The sequence below is a fragment of the Saimiri boliviensis genome, chromosome X (assembly GCF_048565385.1).
Source record: "Saimiri boliviensis isolate mSaiBol1 chromosome X, mSaiBol1.pri, whole genome shotgun sequence".
In the NCBI taxonomy this organism is placed as follows: Eukaryota; Metazoa; Chordata; class Mammalia; order Primates; family Cebidae; genus Saimiri; species Saimiri boliviensis.
The window spans coordinates 122,175,048-122,192,622 of record NC_133470.1 but is presented as its reverse complement, the minus strand read 5'-3'; the positions used below and the strand labels follow the sequence as shown (position 1 = coordinate 122,192,622).

The window sequence follows — 17,575 nt, the reverse complement described above, 5'->3', positions numbered from 1 at the left end:
GACTTCATACTGCCATCTACTCTTGCATAAGCCAGAACTCATTTCCCAGAGACCAGAACCTTTCCATCTTGGCTCAGGTCACATGCTCCTGCAAAGCAGAACCCACTGCCTAGAAGCCACTAGCAGCTGTTAAGTTAATGAAGGCAGGTACTCCTCTGAGAGCAGAGGTACTGAGGTGTGAATTAGAGAGACAGCATCACTGAAGACATACTCCAGTGACTTAACACTTGCTAGCCCAGGTGTCAAAATTTTAATCCTCTAGACACAAAAGCATGCCAACTGGGGACTTTCTGTCCATTTGACATTCTTTTCTGAAAGAACTATCTTGCAAAATGGGCTCTTATGAAATATTAAATTGAATGCGAGTTAGTCCAGATGAATCACCTCCTACCTCTCACCCCCTCCCCGAGATCTAAGTGGTTCCAAGGTCACAATGGACCTATACTTAGGCACTCAGACTACGAATATAACAGCCAGCCACGCATGGGACGAACTGTGTCTCTAAGGTTCTCACTTCATTCATTCAGCCTCCACCTGACCCATGGGCTCTCCTTACTCTCTGTGCAATGGCAGCCCAAAGAGGCAGACTTAGCTTCTAACAGTTTGCTCCAGGCCATGGGGAAGACATCTATGTAAAAACAAGGCCTGGAAGGAAAGAAAGCAGACATAGGCAAGGAAGAATTTAAATTCAAATTCAACATGGGGCTAGATCCCTCTTTGAATATAAGCCCTTGCAGGCCTGGTTTCTTCACAGAAAAAAAAAAAAAAATCTCATTTAAATCCAGTTTCCTTTCATTGGAAAAGAGGAGAAAACATTCCAACTTACTTCAACCTGCAACTAACTCCTACAAGGTGGCAGTTATTTAAAGTGTTATTTCAAATTAGCCCCTTCCTCTTCAGTCTTCTTTCCAGGGTCCAATTATTTCACAGTGTGTTTAGGTATCTGGGCCATGGAGGAAAGCAAAGCATATACTTCCTGGGAAGCAGTGAAAAAGGCAATGGCATTGTCTGGTGGCTAAGAGCACTCATGGAACTGTTATTTTCCATCGGCCCCTCATACTCGCAAGCTTCTTTCTCCACCCTTCCCTGCCATGCTCTGTGCCAAAGAAGTCTGACCTCAATGTGCTATAGCAACAGGCTTCTTTGCCAGCTGGTATATAGCTGGGTCTGGCTAATGATGGGCACTAGCAGGAGATCAAAGAGTGGAAAGAGAATGAGATATGGGTGTTCATTCCCCTCTCTCTCTCCTTACTCTGCTGCATTTGGGCAGAGACTACATTGTGCTAGCTGAAGCAACAGTTCTGTGAGACAGCCCCTCTTACAGATTACAGTTCTTGCTGGGTGCCCATAACACTGTTTCTTCCCTTGTCCTTTCGGTCTTAAGAGTAATAACAGCCCCTCACTGTTCATAGCCTTTTTATGCTTCACCATCACTGGTAAGTTCCCTTAACCCTGCATACACCATGATAAATTGTCCCTTCCCTAAGCTCATTTCAGTTTAACTCCTTGAGTATACCGTCTGTTTCTTGGCAGGTTTCTGACTAATACACTCACTTTGACAAACTCGATCCTACAGAATTGCAGAAGGTTGCCTAGCCCAAGAAGAGAGATCGCCTGATCCAACTACCTTTTCTGAAGTGAGTGGTCTGCCTTTTCTCAAATATTTGACATATTATCTATACATTGGGTCCTCCTAAATTAAAGTTACATTATTGTGTCTATACAATAAAACTGAGGTTTAAGCTGGTTTCATTTTTTCTATTTCTATCCTTCTAGGTAGGGCTGTACCAAAACCATGCTTGAATGATTAAGAATAGAAACAGATGAGCTGGCCTTTTGAACCACGGGCCCTCCCCATTGTAAAGCTGTAGTTATGGAAAAATAGAGCTGGCCTGAATTAACTGGGGTAGAGGGGAGGAGTGAGACAAATTCTGCCCCCAGGAGACACCAAGTTCTACAATATCCATCAACCTTGAGCACAGATTGGGTGGAGTCCAGGCCTAAAAATACATCAGCCCTAGGTGACATCAGGGCTTTGTTCTTTTGTGGCTAACTCATCCCAGATGGAGGAGAGATCATTTGAGGAACAGTCTTTGAAACAGGCAGATGAACTTGTGTCACATTAGGACTGACTATAGGGGTAAAAGGCCACCGTGGATTTCCTAGTCAATAAAAATGAACTCTGATAGAAATTTCAATAAGTATCTAGCAGAAACATCCTTGTCACTGACACCATGAATTTAAATCTATTGAGTATCCCACAAACGCTAGTCTATTCTCAGAACATTTTATGAACACCATTTCTGTATCACTAAAGGATTAGGGAATATTTGCTACTATATATTTTTTGCTCATCATCCAGCCAGAATACAAAGTGAACTCCTATGAATATTCTAAAGCATAATGCGGAAGGGGCTCCAAGCTAAATGCAAGCATACTTGATTAATGTTTTCCCCACTGGGAGTCACCCTCCCCCAAGCTTCCCCACAACTGAGGGGAAAAAGAAAAGCAGGAGAAAAAAGAGTCAAGGTATACTCCTGATAGCATCACAAAAATTGAGCAGTGGTACCCTAGAGATGTTTGGGGGTGGCAATAAATGACGGAATGAGCTGTATGAATGGAGTGGTTGGAACCAGCTCTACCCATCTCGTGCTCCCTCCCTGCACAAGGATTCTTACCTAGCCCTAGCTTTAGATCCTATTTTGCATAAAGGAGTACTTTGAGTCTTTGGGTTGGCAGGTACTCGCCAGTTGGGTAAGTGTCTGAGAATGTTTGCTCTAGATGAATTTTTTTTTTTTTTTTTTTTTTTGAGACGGAGTTTCGCTCTTGTTACCCAGGCTGGAGTGCAATGGCGCGATCTCGGCTCACCGCAACCTCCGCCTCCTGGGCTCAGGCAATTCTCCTGCCTCAGCCTCCTAAGTAGCTGGGATTACAGGCACGCACCACCATGCCCAGCTAACTTTTTGTATTTTTAGTAGAGACGGGGTTTCACCTTGTTGACCAGGATGGTCTCGATCTCTCGACCTCGTGATCCACCCGCCTCGGCCTCCCAAAGTGCTGGGATTACAGGCTTGAGCCACCGCGCCCGGCCTTCTAGATGAATTTTATAAACAGCCAGTGACCTACTGGCTTAAAGATACATGAAAATGAATGACAATTATGTTAAAAAGCATGCAAACACTAGGCTATACTTCTGGCAGTCAGATGACGAATGGCCTAATCCTTAGTACCTCTTTTCAGGTCTCTCTTTCCTCCCCTTTCCCACCCTCTCCAATCTTCTTTCAAAGCTCAAGGTTTGAGGCAGTGGTCAAGCTCGATAGCATAAGAATTGGTATTCCTCATGATGCTCTCCACCAACATGACAGGCTTGGGGTTTCTTCCAGCAAAGCAAGAGAGCCAGGTACAGATCAACATGGCTGCAGCTGCTCCACCTCCAGCACAGTAATAGGCCCAGCCAAGTCGACAGGTACCTGTGAGAACAGGGACAGATACATGAGGATGGAGTTGTCTTCTCGTATTTTTTCTTTGGTAAGGAACTATAGAAATGATTCCAGAAAGTACAGTTTTTATACATTCTGTTTGGGATGCTATGATTAGGGTGAGAATAGGAAGTGGTGAATGCCCCTGGGCTTCCTATTTTCTTCTTTCCTTCTGTGCTAACTGCTGATCTTTGCCTTATCGACAGGTTGTAAGATTTTATTTTTTGTTAGAATAAGAGCCTGGGGGTGGTATGGGTGGCAATGGTAATGACAATGATGACAAGAACAACTTGATAAGATGTCAAGCATTATGCTAAGCTCTTTAAACATATACCTCATTAATCATTACAGTAATTATATGAGATAGGCACTCTTATTATCCCTGTTTTATAAAGGAAGAGGCAACTGAGGCACACACAGCTACAGAAGATGAGGCAACTGAAAACCACACAGCCGGCAAATGGTAAAGATATAAATGCTGACTCATGATGACTCCAAAACTCCACACTTTTAACCGCAGTGATAGAATACTGTACATGGGCTGGTTGCAATAAGTCACATCCTGCATCATCAGAATATTAGACAGATAAAATAAAATCAATTCCCTCTTACAACATGTCTAGCCTTTCAACAACTAGGAAGGAAATATGCATTGGAATCAAAGCCAAGCTTCACAGTAGGTAGTTTTCCCTTTAAAAAGTAATAGAAAAGGTCACCTGCTCAAAAAATATCCACCCTGCCACCTGCTATTCCATCAGAGACAGATTCCTTTGTCTGGAAGATTTGTAACATTTTAGCCATCCTTCAGAAAATGTCAATGCCTAGAGAAACAAGAGCTATTACTTTCCAACGTATCAAAGTAACTAACTGCTAAAATAAAGTGCTTAAGCAAACAGGACTCCAGAAATTATGGTAGCATCCCAGTGATAAAAAATTGCAGAGAGGCCCTGAGAAGAGAGGTAGTCAGCAACTTTCAGCTACCTCTAAGTCTTGAAGAAAGTTAATCCTGATAACAGTCAGAGGAGGCGAAGATTGGTCTGTATGATCATTTATTTTTAAAAGGCTAAATTAAAATAACCAATTATTTATTTTCCCATCGTATTCAGTGAGCTTTACTGCTTTTAATTGATTAGTTTGTGTGTCATAGAAAGAGTCTAAGATGGCCCCAAGCTAGGCTGCTTTGCTTTCCCATTCAGGCCACTCCAATTTATTACCAGATTTCCCGTCTCAGAAATAAAATAGTCTACCACCAAGTCATGTCTCATGTTGCTTCTCCTGCCAGAAACGTCTGCTCTCCTCTTATACACCAATTTATATCTTCTTCAGAACACATCCAGAACTTGGCACCTGCTTTAAGCCCTCCCTTAATTAACTCCAGTGGGCTCTAATCACCTCAACCAAGTAGCCCTCCAGGAATGTATCTGTATACTCCATACACAAATATGCCTGCTGGACAAAATATTGAGAGAAAGATTTCAATTTCCCATTTTTTTTATCTGCCCTTTTCTCTCTTCCAGATTGTTGGCTCAATAGTACAGATGCATTTGTTTCTTTTCTAGATTATGCTTTTATGTGCTCCATCCACAGTGGGTACCATTTCAGTATGTATGATTTAGCCTAACAGTACTTCAAAGCTGAGTACATTGGCATTTTCAACACTTAACACCTAAAACTATGGCTTAAATTTTGAATTAAAGTTGTAAAACCAGCAAATATAGTATTTTAATTCTTTGTGGAATGTGCCCTGTTCCCTTAAGGCTTATGAACATTCTGTTTCCTTTGTCTAAAATGTTTCCTGCATGTACACGTGTACATCTATACTTTCCACTACTCTCTTTACTTAGTCAACGTTTAATAATTCTTCAGAACTCAACTTAATCATTAACTCTTCAGTGAAGTTTTCCCTGACCTTTCTAAGTCAACTTCCCACATCAGAGACTCATAGTACCGTGTATCCTTCCTCTCTACTTGAATGGACGAATGGATCCCTTATCCCCTATTATGATCAGTGTCAAGTGTTACAGTCCTTCAGAGGAAATAGTACTTTACCAAGAGACCTGGGCAGTCACGTAAGTTCTGGAACGCCTACGGTCCCACCCGAAATCATGATGAAAGCCCAATTACAGCAGCTGTGAAAATAGTGCAAACCTCAGAGAGAGGGCAAATTTGAAAGAGAAGCCTCCTTTGAGAAAGGAGCTCAATTATCTCCAAAGTAGTCTAAACATGAACAATGGTGAACTCTGAAGACAGTAAACTGAAAAATACCATATAGAGACAAGCAGCCTATAAAGTTGTATCCCCTCATTGTTGTTCCTCCCCTAAACACACACAGGGACACGCACACACACACACACACACACACACACACAACCTTGTTCACATATTCAAAGCAGGCAGTTTTGAACAATGTTTTGAAATTCACAGAGTGAAAACTCTAGAGACTGGAAAATGTTCAACTTCTGCCATCACTGGGAGGAAGACTGCAGACTTTATTGCACCCACTTCACAAACTATAATATGAGGCTCTGGTTATAGCCCTGGGAACTCTCTCGGAAGTAGAGAGGTAGAGGCAGAAATCCAGACAAAATCTTTTTACTCCCAATCCAGTGCTTTGCTCTCTGCAGACTTTTTCATTACAGCTGAAAGTATTTTCCACTTACAGGGCCCTTCACCTGTAAGCCCTAAGGAGGGGCCTTCTAAATGAAGTTGTAATAGACTCACCCGAACTTCTCTTCTAACTCCCCCAACAAAAATCTCCTGTACTCACCTGGCAGAGCAGAAGAGAGCCAGCTGTGGGTGGGCCCACTGCCAAGCAACTTCATCCTCCCCAGCTTACTCCAAATGTAGTCTAGACGAGGCATCAGAAAGTCTCTATTTCTTCAGTTGCCTGTCAGATCATCTCCTCATTTGAGTAGCAAGGATGTTTCTGTTAGGTACATGCACCCTGGGATCAGGGAAAGACTCATTTCTCTGAATGAAGAGAATAAATGCATAGCATGCCATTACCCCAAAGCCCCAGGCAAAGCTGACAGATTGGTCAGCTCCATAGTGAAGAGCTGACTAGAAAGGCTCCAACAGACCTCACTGAAGTCAGAACCAGGTATCACTGGGCTAGAAGCCAATACAAAAGTGCTCCTATTGCCACCTCAAGTGCCTTGTAAATTCCCTCTCGCAAAGATTCCTGTTAGACCTCTTGAAGGCATCTAAGCCCCAGGCTGCTGTCATAAAGGAAACTAAGGAGAAAGAGGAAATACATCTTCCATTCACATGCCTCCCACAACTCTACCTGTTATCTACCAGAGGAAAGAAAGATTATATCATTGGCATTGTAAAAGAAAAAGAAAAAGCAGACCTTTTAAGAACTACCTTGCCACTTGGAAAGCCACTGTCAGCACTCGGTAACTCCACAGAAAACTAGCATGCTGGTCTGATGGCCCACTGAGGAAAATTTCTACGGAAGGGTGCAAAAGTACGGAGCAGGTGCCAATGAGTTGCCATATTTTGCCTCTAGTCCTGCCTTTTAGTGAAGTCCCACGGACAATAATCAGTTCCTAAATCCCATTATTTAAACTACTATTGATCATTATTTCCATCTGACAAATATGTATTGAGTACCGACTATTTGCTAGGCATTTTTAATACACAGTCTCATTTAATTCTCATAGCAGCCATGATTATTTTCATTTACTGCTCAGGGAAGTGAATTTCAGAAAGGAAAATGACTTGGCCCACTTGGAAGTGTCCGAATTGCAATTTGACTGCCAGAACTATCTCAAAGTTCATAATCATCCATTTCAACCACACTAGGAGAATAAAACCAAGGACACAAATTACCATAGTCCAAGTCTTACGAGAATGTACAGTGCCTTCAGCCAATCACTTCACCTTTCTGGACCTCAGTTTCCATTATTTTTAGTGGAAGGATTTACTGAAGAGAATTCTAAAAGCCCCTTCCAGTTCAAATTTTCTATGGTACTGTGACTATGATAAGTGCTTTAAGAGATATATGAGTAAAATACTATAGGAATATCCAGCAATGAAGAATTATCCACAGCTGGGAAAATTTGAGCTCAGATAAGTCTTTGTAGATCCTACATTTCAACTTGGCTGTAGTAGTGGGAAGTGGGCATTCTAGGCAGAGGGAGTGGTTGGCATGAGTAAAGTTATGTGAGTGAGAAAGCACATGACATGTTTCAGAGACAGCATAACTTTCAGAGCTGTTTCCAAAGAGGACTATAGATGGCAAAATAATAAACTAAATATACATCAGGAGAGGCCACAAAATCTGTCATCTTTCCAACAAGCAGTGGGAAACAATGGAAAATTTCTGACCAGGGAACGATATGCTAGAGCAATGTTTCTCAACCTTGGTGCTACTGACATTTTAGGTTGGACATTTATTAGGTGTGGGGCGCAGGGACAGGGGGCAGTTTTCCTGTACCTTGTAACACCCTGGCTTCTACCTAGTAGGTATCTATAGCAACTTATTCTTCCTCCCCACCAAGCTGTAAAAACCAGAAATGTCACCAGACATTGCCAAATATCCCCTGGTGTGAGGGGAGGTTGCTTACCATTGAGAACCACTAAGTTTGAGTTACTGTTTGGAAATGTTAACCTGAAAGGTCTGTGTCAAATAGATTGGAGACACATGGAGGATATAAGCAGAGAGTTAACCAGAGGCCAGGGACACTGCTACACATCTAACAATACATAAACCAGTTCCCTGCAACAAAAAGTAATATGCCCAAGAAGTGTTGATATTGTCTAGGTCAAGCAATCCTCATGTAGACAAACACTCGATATTTACACTTTAAATTCTCTTCAACTTCTTGACCTGGGAAGCAGACTGGGAATGACACATGGTCAATTTTGAGCATTCTGGTATGTTACCCCATGGAAGGCAAGGGAAGCTCAAGGAAAGGGATCTCACAAGGTATTGAGGAGGAGGCACCGATTCCCTGGGAGTAAGGAGACTGATAAACATTTGAATAAATGTTTTAAGTCCACCAGATCTCAGTTTTTTAACCCTTAAAATGGGGGGCGGGGAGGGGAATTAAGTACCTGCCTAAAGACAGCACATTAGGACCAGATGCGTTTTTAAAATCTCTTGAGAAACAGCAGACTAATTGCTTCCTTCCCTTCAGATTAAATGCACTGACTACTTCCATGCTAGAATTGTTTAAAAGTCTGTGTCCTTAGAAGATACTGCAGGGAGATGACATCACACCTAGAAATTTTCTCTATATCCATGCATGGGTGTCTGTGAAGAGAAAGATCGGGTGGCAGGATAGGGGGAGAAAAGAGGTTCTAACTGCAAATTAGCTTTATGCAAAGCTTCTGGATGAGCCCTGAGAAAAGCCTATTCCTTTTTCTGCTCTTCTGTATCATTTCTAACGCTGTATCTGTGAGTCACTCAATTCCAGTGTTGATTTTGCTGTGACAGAATCCCTCATACAAGTTATTAAATCATCACTCAGCAGTGGGCCTGACATTTAAATCAAGACACGCTGCTTTCATTCCAAGTTGCAAATCAAATTGGTTTAGAATTTGACTCTGTTTCCTTTGATTCAGCACTATATTATGTTTTACAGCTCACTGTTTAGAGATAAATTGTCACTGGCGGCCACTTAAACTGACCACCCTCCATAGAGCTCCAGTCCCATGCCCTTCAGGATTGTGGTGTCTGGCCATTTGTCAATGGGTCATGATGAGCTATGGGGAGTTAGCCCCAAACCAATGCTTGTGGTGGGACCTAGCATTGGTGTAAGCATCAAAATTATGGACCAGATTCAGACAGAATCTGATAGAGTGGCTCCCTCATTCAGGGGGCATGTGCAGAATGCCAGCTTAGAAGCCAAGAATAGTAGAGAGTGAATCCAAAAAAGGAGTTCTGTTTGGAGGAAGAAGGAAACAATTTCAAAAAGAAAAGACATAAAAAGAGAGTAAGGTAAATCTGTCTTTTGAGTTAGTTGAGGCTTCTCTTTCAGAGAATCATCTGAGGAAATTCCAGGCTCCTGAAAGTTTGGAGGAAGAGTCAGGGAAGCAGGGATACAGCAAGCCCATAATGAAAACTAACACCTCCAAAACTGAATAGGGCTAGATGAAATGTAATGGAACTTTCAGATATATGAAGGTTTAATTTGACACAAGTGTTGCCAACAGCCAAGTTCTGAGAACTGCTACTGCAGAAGGGAAAAACAGACATCATAGGACCCAGGATTATGGTAAGAAGTGTTGGACATTGGTGTGTCAGAGGAGAGGCTCATGAGGATGGGGTAAGAATTGTGAAGTAGTTTGGAGTTTCAGGGTCAGGCAAGAAGGGATAAATCCATTTGGACAATGTGAATAGTTCAAGGGTATAGAAAGAGGGTTGTATTCCATTAGAAAGATGAAATCCAAATTCTAGGAATTATTGGAATCAGGAGACTAGAGGGCATTTCAGGTAAGGGGCAAAAGGAACAACATTAGCATTTTTTTTTTTTTTTTTTCATCTAATATACTCCACTAATCAGGAAGTTTGAGAGACACTGCTGTGGCCTTAGATAAGCAAAATAAGGAAAGGAATGACACCAAGGATAGAGAAGAACCTAAAATGGGAATCTGCATATTATCCTCAACTTTACCACCATTGCAGAGGAACAAGACAGATATGCAGAGAAGTCTGCTTGGGAGCGAACTGGGGGCCTTGATGGCTTTCACAGGCTTCCTCGTATCAAGCCAGGCAACCTATACTGGCCCTGAGGACAAAACCCTCAGCTACAGAGAAACACCTAGGAATCCTTTGGAATTTGATAAGACTAGGGAGTGAGAGGACAGAGTAGAAAGAGATCAAAGTAGAGGAAGAGACTAAAGGAGAGTCAGTGGGATGGGTGGAAGATAAGAACACAAGAAATAGAGACCATGGCACATGGAGACTGATGGCTAGGGAGGGTTAAGCTTTTACAGACCTCTTCCTATTGAAGGTATTATTTTTTCCAAAGCGAACCCAGTTCTGGAAAGTCAGCTTTTCTTCTCATCACTGTGGTACCATCTAAAGTCATGAAAGCAGGTAACAACCCATCTCCCAAACTACTGTTTGGTGCACATGGTAGGTTAAGGGATGGAGTGGTGGTTGCTATTTGCTGACTCAACATATTTTTGCCATGGGGACCTGAATTTTATGTTGGCAGGAGAAGTAGGGGTTTGGAAGGAGCTGGTGGTCTCATCTATTCAGAGACATACTGCTGATTTTAGGGTCTTTATAGGTAGCAACATAAAAACATTTTTAATGCAGCCAAGCTAAATGAGCAGAGAACTTTCTCTGCTAGGTTCAGCAAACACAGATGAATAATCCACAAAGATAAAGCAAAACCAAAGAATTCAAGAGCAATTGCCAAACACCCTACCACCCCCACCACGGCCCCCAGTAAAAAGACAGCCAAAACTATGAGAACATCCCTCTTCTCACTCTCCAAGCTGGGCGTGAGTGTCAACAGCAGCCCGAATTGGAGGCCTAGAACCTACTGAAGATTCCAGAAGCCTGCCAGGCTCCTTTGCCAGAGAAGAATAATTTTTAAAACCCACTGAAAACTTCAGTTGTTCAGGTAAATATGTTATTGTGAGTAGCCACTGACTTTTTGGTCCACTCAGGTTTGCTGGAGGAGTAGGACATTCTGAGTTTTCCATTTCATCATGGTTCAACCCAATGTTCCAAAGGGTAACGGGAGACCAGGGTACTTGCTAGAAAGTCCATGGGAGTACTCAAAAAGAGCCAAGTCCTCATGATGAAGAAATGCCCTGATTTAGCTGATTTTTCTTTTCCCTCTCACACACTTCTACCAGAAAAATTGAGTGTTTTGATTAAAATCTTCCTCGCCACTATTGAGCATTAGCTTCCAACCTTTCCTCATGTTTTGCCAACCTATATTGCTTATTTACATCATTTTTCATATGGCTATCCTGAGTTTTAGCTACCCTGCTCATCCTCCATGTCTCAGGTCAAGTTAAATCGTGCTTCTAGGTCTTTTTCCAGATTTATCTTTAGCTGAGTCTGAAAAACACTTCTGTGTCACCCCGTGTTGCCTTTTGCACAGCCCGTCAGCTACACAGGAGCAGCTTCTTAGAAGAGCTTTGGGCACCCTCCTAAAGCAGACAAGTTAAAACCCATCTTACCAAATATTGGATGTATGGGATTCAGCCCAAGCTCTTGAGAACACTTAACCTCTATGAAATTGGTTCCTTTCCCCTAACATCTGCTCAATAAACCTCTGCTTGCTTCCACTTAAACTTCCTCAGCTAAATAAGTCAGTTACTGGAATAGTAATAGCTAATATTGGCTAAATGCTTCTACATGCCAGTCACTATAGAAAACTCTAAAAACATATTGAACTAGATGAGTGAAAAGAGCCAGAGGCAGAAGTGGGACAAGGAAACAGACTATTAGTGTGACAAGTGCTACAATACGGACTGCTAGAAGGATATAGGTAAAAGATATCAAATCCAGTTGAAAGGGGCTGGGGAGGTTTCAGGGAATCATAAGTAAGGAAGGGAAGAAGGGTATTCCTAGCAAAGGGAGTAACACATGCAAAGTTGCGAAGCAATGGGGGAACATAGCATTTTCGAGGTGGCTGGGCAAGAGAAGAAGATAGGGTGGTAATTGAAGTGACAGCCAGAGTCCCTGTAGGCCTTGCTAAAGAATCTGGACTTCATCTTGAAGGCAATGGGGAACCACTGCTAAAGAAGGATAATGACATCAGATTTGCATTTTAGAAATGTCAGTTTGTCCACAGAATGAGAGATAGATAAAGGGGTTGACGTGCAGTACCTTTGTGGAACAGGGAGAGAGAATTGGGGCTATTTTCCGTAATCTAGATGAGAATTTATATAAAGAGAAGGAAAATAGATTCTAGAGTTCTCATTGTGTGCCTTAGCATAACAACAGTAATTTACTCCTTCTGACGACACTACACGTTTCTGATTGACATCATTATGGCTGCTTTTCCATCTCTGTCTGTCTCTCTCTCTCTCTCTCTCTCTCTCTCTCTCTCTCTCTCTCTGTGTGTGTGTGTGTGTGTGTGTGTGTGTGTGTGTGTGTGTGTGTGTGTATCTCCTCAAATAAATTACAGGCTTCTTGAAGACTACATCCTTAAATTCTTTGTAGTTTTTACAGTGCCTTATTCAGCATTTTGAATACAGTGAGTGTCCAGAATATGCTTATTAAGTGACTATTATTAATTTTTGACATAATCCTCAAATGTTCAAGAATGCTAGAAAGCCTGACCCAGTGAGCTGACTACCTGAGGACTCAGAAGTTCATGTTCCCTCAATCTAGCCATTAAATTAGCCCCATACCAGCAGTGCCAGTTTTGAACATTAGCTATTTCCATCCATGTTTTATCAGCCAACGGATATACACTCACTATAGAGACTTTTCCAGGGTCCAAGGTTCCTGGGTAATGACAAATGCCACAAAAAATACCACCCAATGTGAGTTTAGTACTTTATCATTTTTAAAGTATTCTGTAATCCATTATCACATTTATTTATTTATCCTTCGTTTTACTCATACATCAAGTGCCAGCCAGAGTCAGGAATTATTACAGAGGAAAGAATCAAGCAGCCAGATAAAGTATCTGACCAAGGTCCCTACTTAGAGAATACAGAGACTGAGCCCAGGTCTGTGTGTGCTCAGGAAGTCAGTGTGGTATAGGGAGAAGAGTCTGGGATGAGAGTCACAGGGAACTGTGCTGGAAATCATGTCCTTTCAGAAAAGGAACCTCTGAGGCAAGCCATTTATCCTTTCTGTGTTTCAGCTTTTCCACGGTTAAATGGAACTGATACCACCTATCTCACAGAGCAGCTGTGAAGGTCAAAAAGGTGACACATCAAAGCACTTAGCACGATGCCTAGAATAATTAATTCTTCTCAGATCCTCTTTCTCTCAGCTAAACACATTGCCAACTGGTGCACTAGCTCCCAAAAGTGTCTGAGAGAGCTGTAAAATACAGATTCCTAGGCTCCACTCCAGATATACAAAATTAGGATGTCTGGGGAGAAGGCCCTGATGATTCCGATGTATAGCTCCATGGGGAACCACTGGATATGACCACATCATGAGTCCACATCAGTCTAACTTTTAGAGGAGAAGCAAGAGGAATCAAATTTATAGGAAATGTACTCTGTTGCTCGATGCAGTGCTAGGGACTTTCACTTGAAAGATACGTTTGTCTCTTTCTCATAATTTGTCACAGCTCACCTGGGTGAGGCTTAGTGACAATGATTTGAAAAAATCATATGACATAGAACACAGATATTTTATTTCCACCCCTGTAACTCTAGCTTCGCCAGGGAATTGCTCCTAGGATTATGGTTGTCCCTACTTTTCCTTCTGATTTCTGCCTTTGAAACCCATTTCACTTCATTAAAATACCTTCAATATTGTCCAACCTATACTAATAACAATAGTAATACTAGCAGTTAATTCCAGGCCAAGTGGCTCATACCTGTAATCGTACCTCTTTGGGAGGCTGAGGTGGGCAGCTTACTCGAGTCCAGGAACTCAAGACCAGCCTCGGCAACATGGTGAAGCCCATCTCAACAAAAAATACAAAAAATTATTTGGGTGTGGTGGTGTATTCCTGTAGTCTCAGCTGCTTGGGAGGCTAACTTAGGAGGATCACTTGAGGCCAGGAAGTCAAGGCTGCAGTGAGCCATGATAGCACCACTGCACTCCAGCCTGGGTGACAGAACATGACCCTGTCTAAAAATAATAATATCAGTTATCGGTAACGTTTAGTGGGTGCAGGTCCTGCTCTGCTAAATGTGTTAGCTACACAATTTTATGTCGTCCCCATGAGAGCCCCGTGAGATGGGTACTACAGTATTGACATTCCCGTTTTAAAATGGGTTCTGTTTTTAAGCAAAGGCTTACGATACAGTATTATTCAATAGACAAAGATAAACAATAAAGGGGAAAGGGGAGAGGGAAGTCAATACCAAGGTTTATAGAAGAAATTCCAGTGGAAGAAACAGAAGCAAGGAATTAAGTGTGATTCACATTCTTTGATCTAAGGACAAGAGGCAGGACTGAGAAAGCAGCAGAGAATAAATTCACCTGACTTTACTGCCATCGTGTGGTCGTCTGATGCATAGACACCTGGCTCACAATTCTGCATTCATTTTTTCAGTCATTGAGCCTACTAGGCCCTCTGCAAGGCAATGTGAAAATAAGGCCAAGTGAAGCAGAGGACCTACCCCTGAGGCTTTCGTAACAGCCTTGTCTTCCTCTGGAGTCACCAAGCAGGACGTCAACTTAGTGACCAACTACTCCAGGGGTGAGCACCCCATTCTCATGCAGACTATGTCAGAAAAGATAGAAATATTTATAAGCACCATCATTATTTTTCTCTTCAAAATGAAAGTAGCTTAGTGCCCCATGGGATGTATGGAGTCTCATTACTTTAAGCACCTCACTGTTTTTAATATAAGATGATCAGTGAGAAAATCTAATGGTAAATTAGCTTTCCAATCTGTTATGCCTTATACCTGTAGGGCACTGTTTTCATAAAGCACATTTACATGCATTTTGTCATTATAGGGCCAAAACAATTTTTGAAGATAGGTGTATTAGTCCATTCTCATCCTGCTATGAAGAAATGCCTGAGACTGGGTAATTTACAATTAAAAAAAGAGGTTTAATAGACTCACAGTTCCACATGGCTGGGAAGGCCTCAGGAAACTTACCATCACGGCAGAAGGCATATTTTCACAGGGTGGCAGGAGAGAGAAGGAGCGCAAGCCGGGGAAATGCCAGACACTATAAAAGCATCCGATCTCCTGAGACTCACCCATTATCATGAGAACAGCATGGGGAAACTTCCCCCACGATTCAGTTATCTCCACCTGGTCCTGCCCTAGACACGTGGGCATTATTACAATTCAAGGTGAGATTTTGGTGGGGACACAGAGTCAAACCATATCAATAGCTAATAAATATCCTCACTTTAATCATGGGGAAATAGGTTTAATGAAGTGAAATTACTTATCTATGGTCACACAGTCAGATAGCAACAGACCTACCCTACAATTTTTTATTCCATTCAGTGCAACACTAAGCATGCCAAGCACTACGGATGTGCGGTTGAAATCATGTTCTGTGACAAATGTAACCTCTTGGGCAAGTCATTTAACCTTTTTTAATTTCAGCTCCCCATGAGTAAAATAGAAGCAATACCACCTACCTCACAGACCAGCTGCTTAAGTTGCTTTTTGACTGACTGATTCCGTGCTACATGCTCCAGCTCAGCGCAGCTTCTTCTCTGGCTGGATACTGCTGTCTGTTTGAGTTAGAATGCTAGATGGACAACTAAAAAATCTTAAGCAACACCTAAGCCATGGATTTTCAAGAACTGCCTGTCAGGGCATTTTAGCTGATGCTGCAGGAAAAGTGTGAGGAGTGGATGCTTCGGACAATCCCTTTGGCCAATCTCTGGCCCCTGCTTCCATTGGTGGGTATTACCTTCTTTTCCCCTTAACCTAATCTTGATGGGGTGGGTATTACTAAAGAGCTCCTCTCCTCTAGAAGAGATACCTTAAGTAGATTGCTTTAGTTTTAATTGTACTTTTTTTAACATATACAACATGATGTTTTGATATACCTATAGTGAAATGATTACTACAGTCAAGCAAATCTTTCTCCCAACAGTTTGTGTGTGTTTTTGTTTACATGTTAAGGGGACCTGATATCTGCTCTTCTGCAAATTAAAAACAAAATAGGTAGAAATGAAATTAGATCAAAGACTTCACCATAAAACTAGGCATACCACATCACAGAAAGCTAGGCATGTATCTGGGGCCTCTGAGTACTTACCCACCTAGTCCAATGCTCTCTATGTGAAAACAAGAAAACTAAGATTCAGAGTGCCGAAGTGACATGCTCAAGCAAGCATAGGAAGATAAAAACCCAGGTGTTCTGATACCCTGGCCACAGTTGTTTCTACCACACTTTAATGACCCCCTATGGGCATGGGAATGTATTAAGCTGCTTCTTTGTGCTCTGGTGAGCACAAGAAAACAAACTGTCCATAAAGAAGGAAACTGACAGAAAGAAAAGGTAACAGGAAATGCCTGGAAACTGAACCCACAAAGGTCAAACCCCAAGTCACCATAAAAGGCTTTGAACTGGCAAGAATGAGTGGAAATGATGGGAGAGCAAAGGAAATGAACCTCCAGGAGAGGAAACGCAGGAAGCACACACAAGGCTTTCGGATAGCCTCTATTGCAGGACTTTGCCAAGTGTGTGTTGGAGGGTGTTCCTCCTTCCCTCCCAGAAGCCAAGTCTGGGGCATCCCCTCCAAACATGCTCTTGAGAATTGGGCTGCTACTAATAGCAAGTTACATACAATGTAGCCTATTGTCCTTTGTATGTGTCTATTACTTCACTTACTCTTCTCACTAACCCTATGGAGAGAAATGCGATTACCAATCCCCATTAATGGAGGCTTGTACAACTAGTAAGTGGTAAGGCTCACATTGAAACCCAGGTCATTCTTGTTGAATGGATGATTAATTCAAGAAACAGATGCTGGCTTGCCATTGAGCAGCATCGACTGTATGCATAAGCATAGGGGAACTAGTCTTAGGTCACTAGTTGTGGGGCTTTAAGAAAGTTACCTGCCCTTATTTGGCCTCAGTAGCTATAAATTAGCCCACTGACTGATCTCAGGGTCCCTCTCAGTTTAGGTTTCAGTGCAAGTTCCTGGTTAATGTTTGTTCATTTTCTATTTTAAATATTTGGCTGTTAGTTTCCTCTTTAAGTGAAAAAAAGAAGAAAATGAGTCAATTTCCTAAACTGTTCAACTGAAGACTCTGGTGGGACAGAGTCAGTTGAATAATTTTCAAGGGAGGTAAAGTGGGGACCAAGGGAGTCCCAGGACAAGAAGGGACCTGGAAAATGGACTGGAAGACACAAGAGAAGAACCCAAAAATAAAGAGGCAGTGGAAGGAAGGAGGTCAAACTTTCCTGGTTTGTGGGGTAGGGGCTGGTAGATTCTTTTTGCAATTGTATGTTTCCGTTTTCAAGGCTGTACTTCCCCAAACCCCTCCAATCATTCATCATC

General features: G+C 42.1%; 1 protein-coding gene across 1 annotated transcript in view; it reads right to left on the bottom strand.

Moving 5' to 3' along the window:
• Nucleotides 1-3,151: 3,151 nt before the first annotated feature.
• Nucleotides 3,152-17,575, bottom strand: part of LHFPL1 (LHFPL tetraspan subfamily member 1) — a 46,994-nt gene continuing 32,570 nt past the window's right edge. The window contains exon 4 of the mRNA XM_003935839.4: nucleotides 3,152-3,470. Within this exon, the coding sequence (XP_003935888.3) occupies nucleotides 3,289-3,470 (182 nt within the window). The 3' untranslated portion in view covers nucleotides 3,152-3,288. The remainder of the gene's footprint in view (nucleotides 3,471-17,575) is intronic.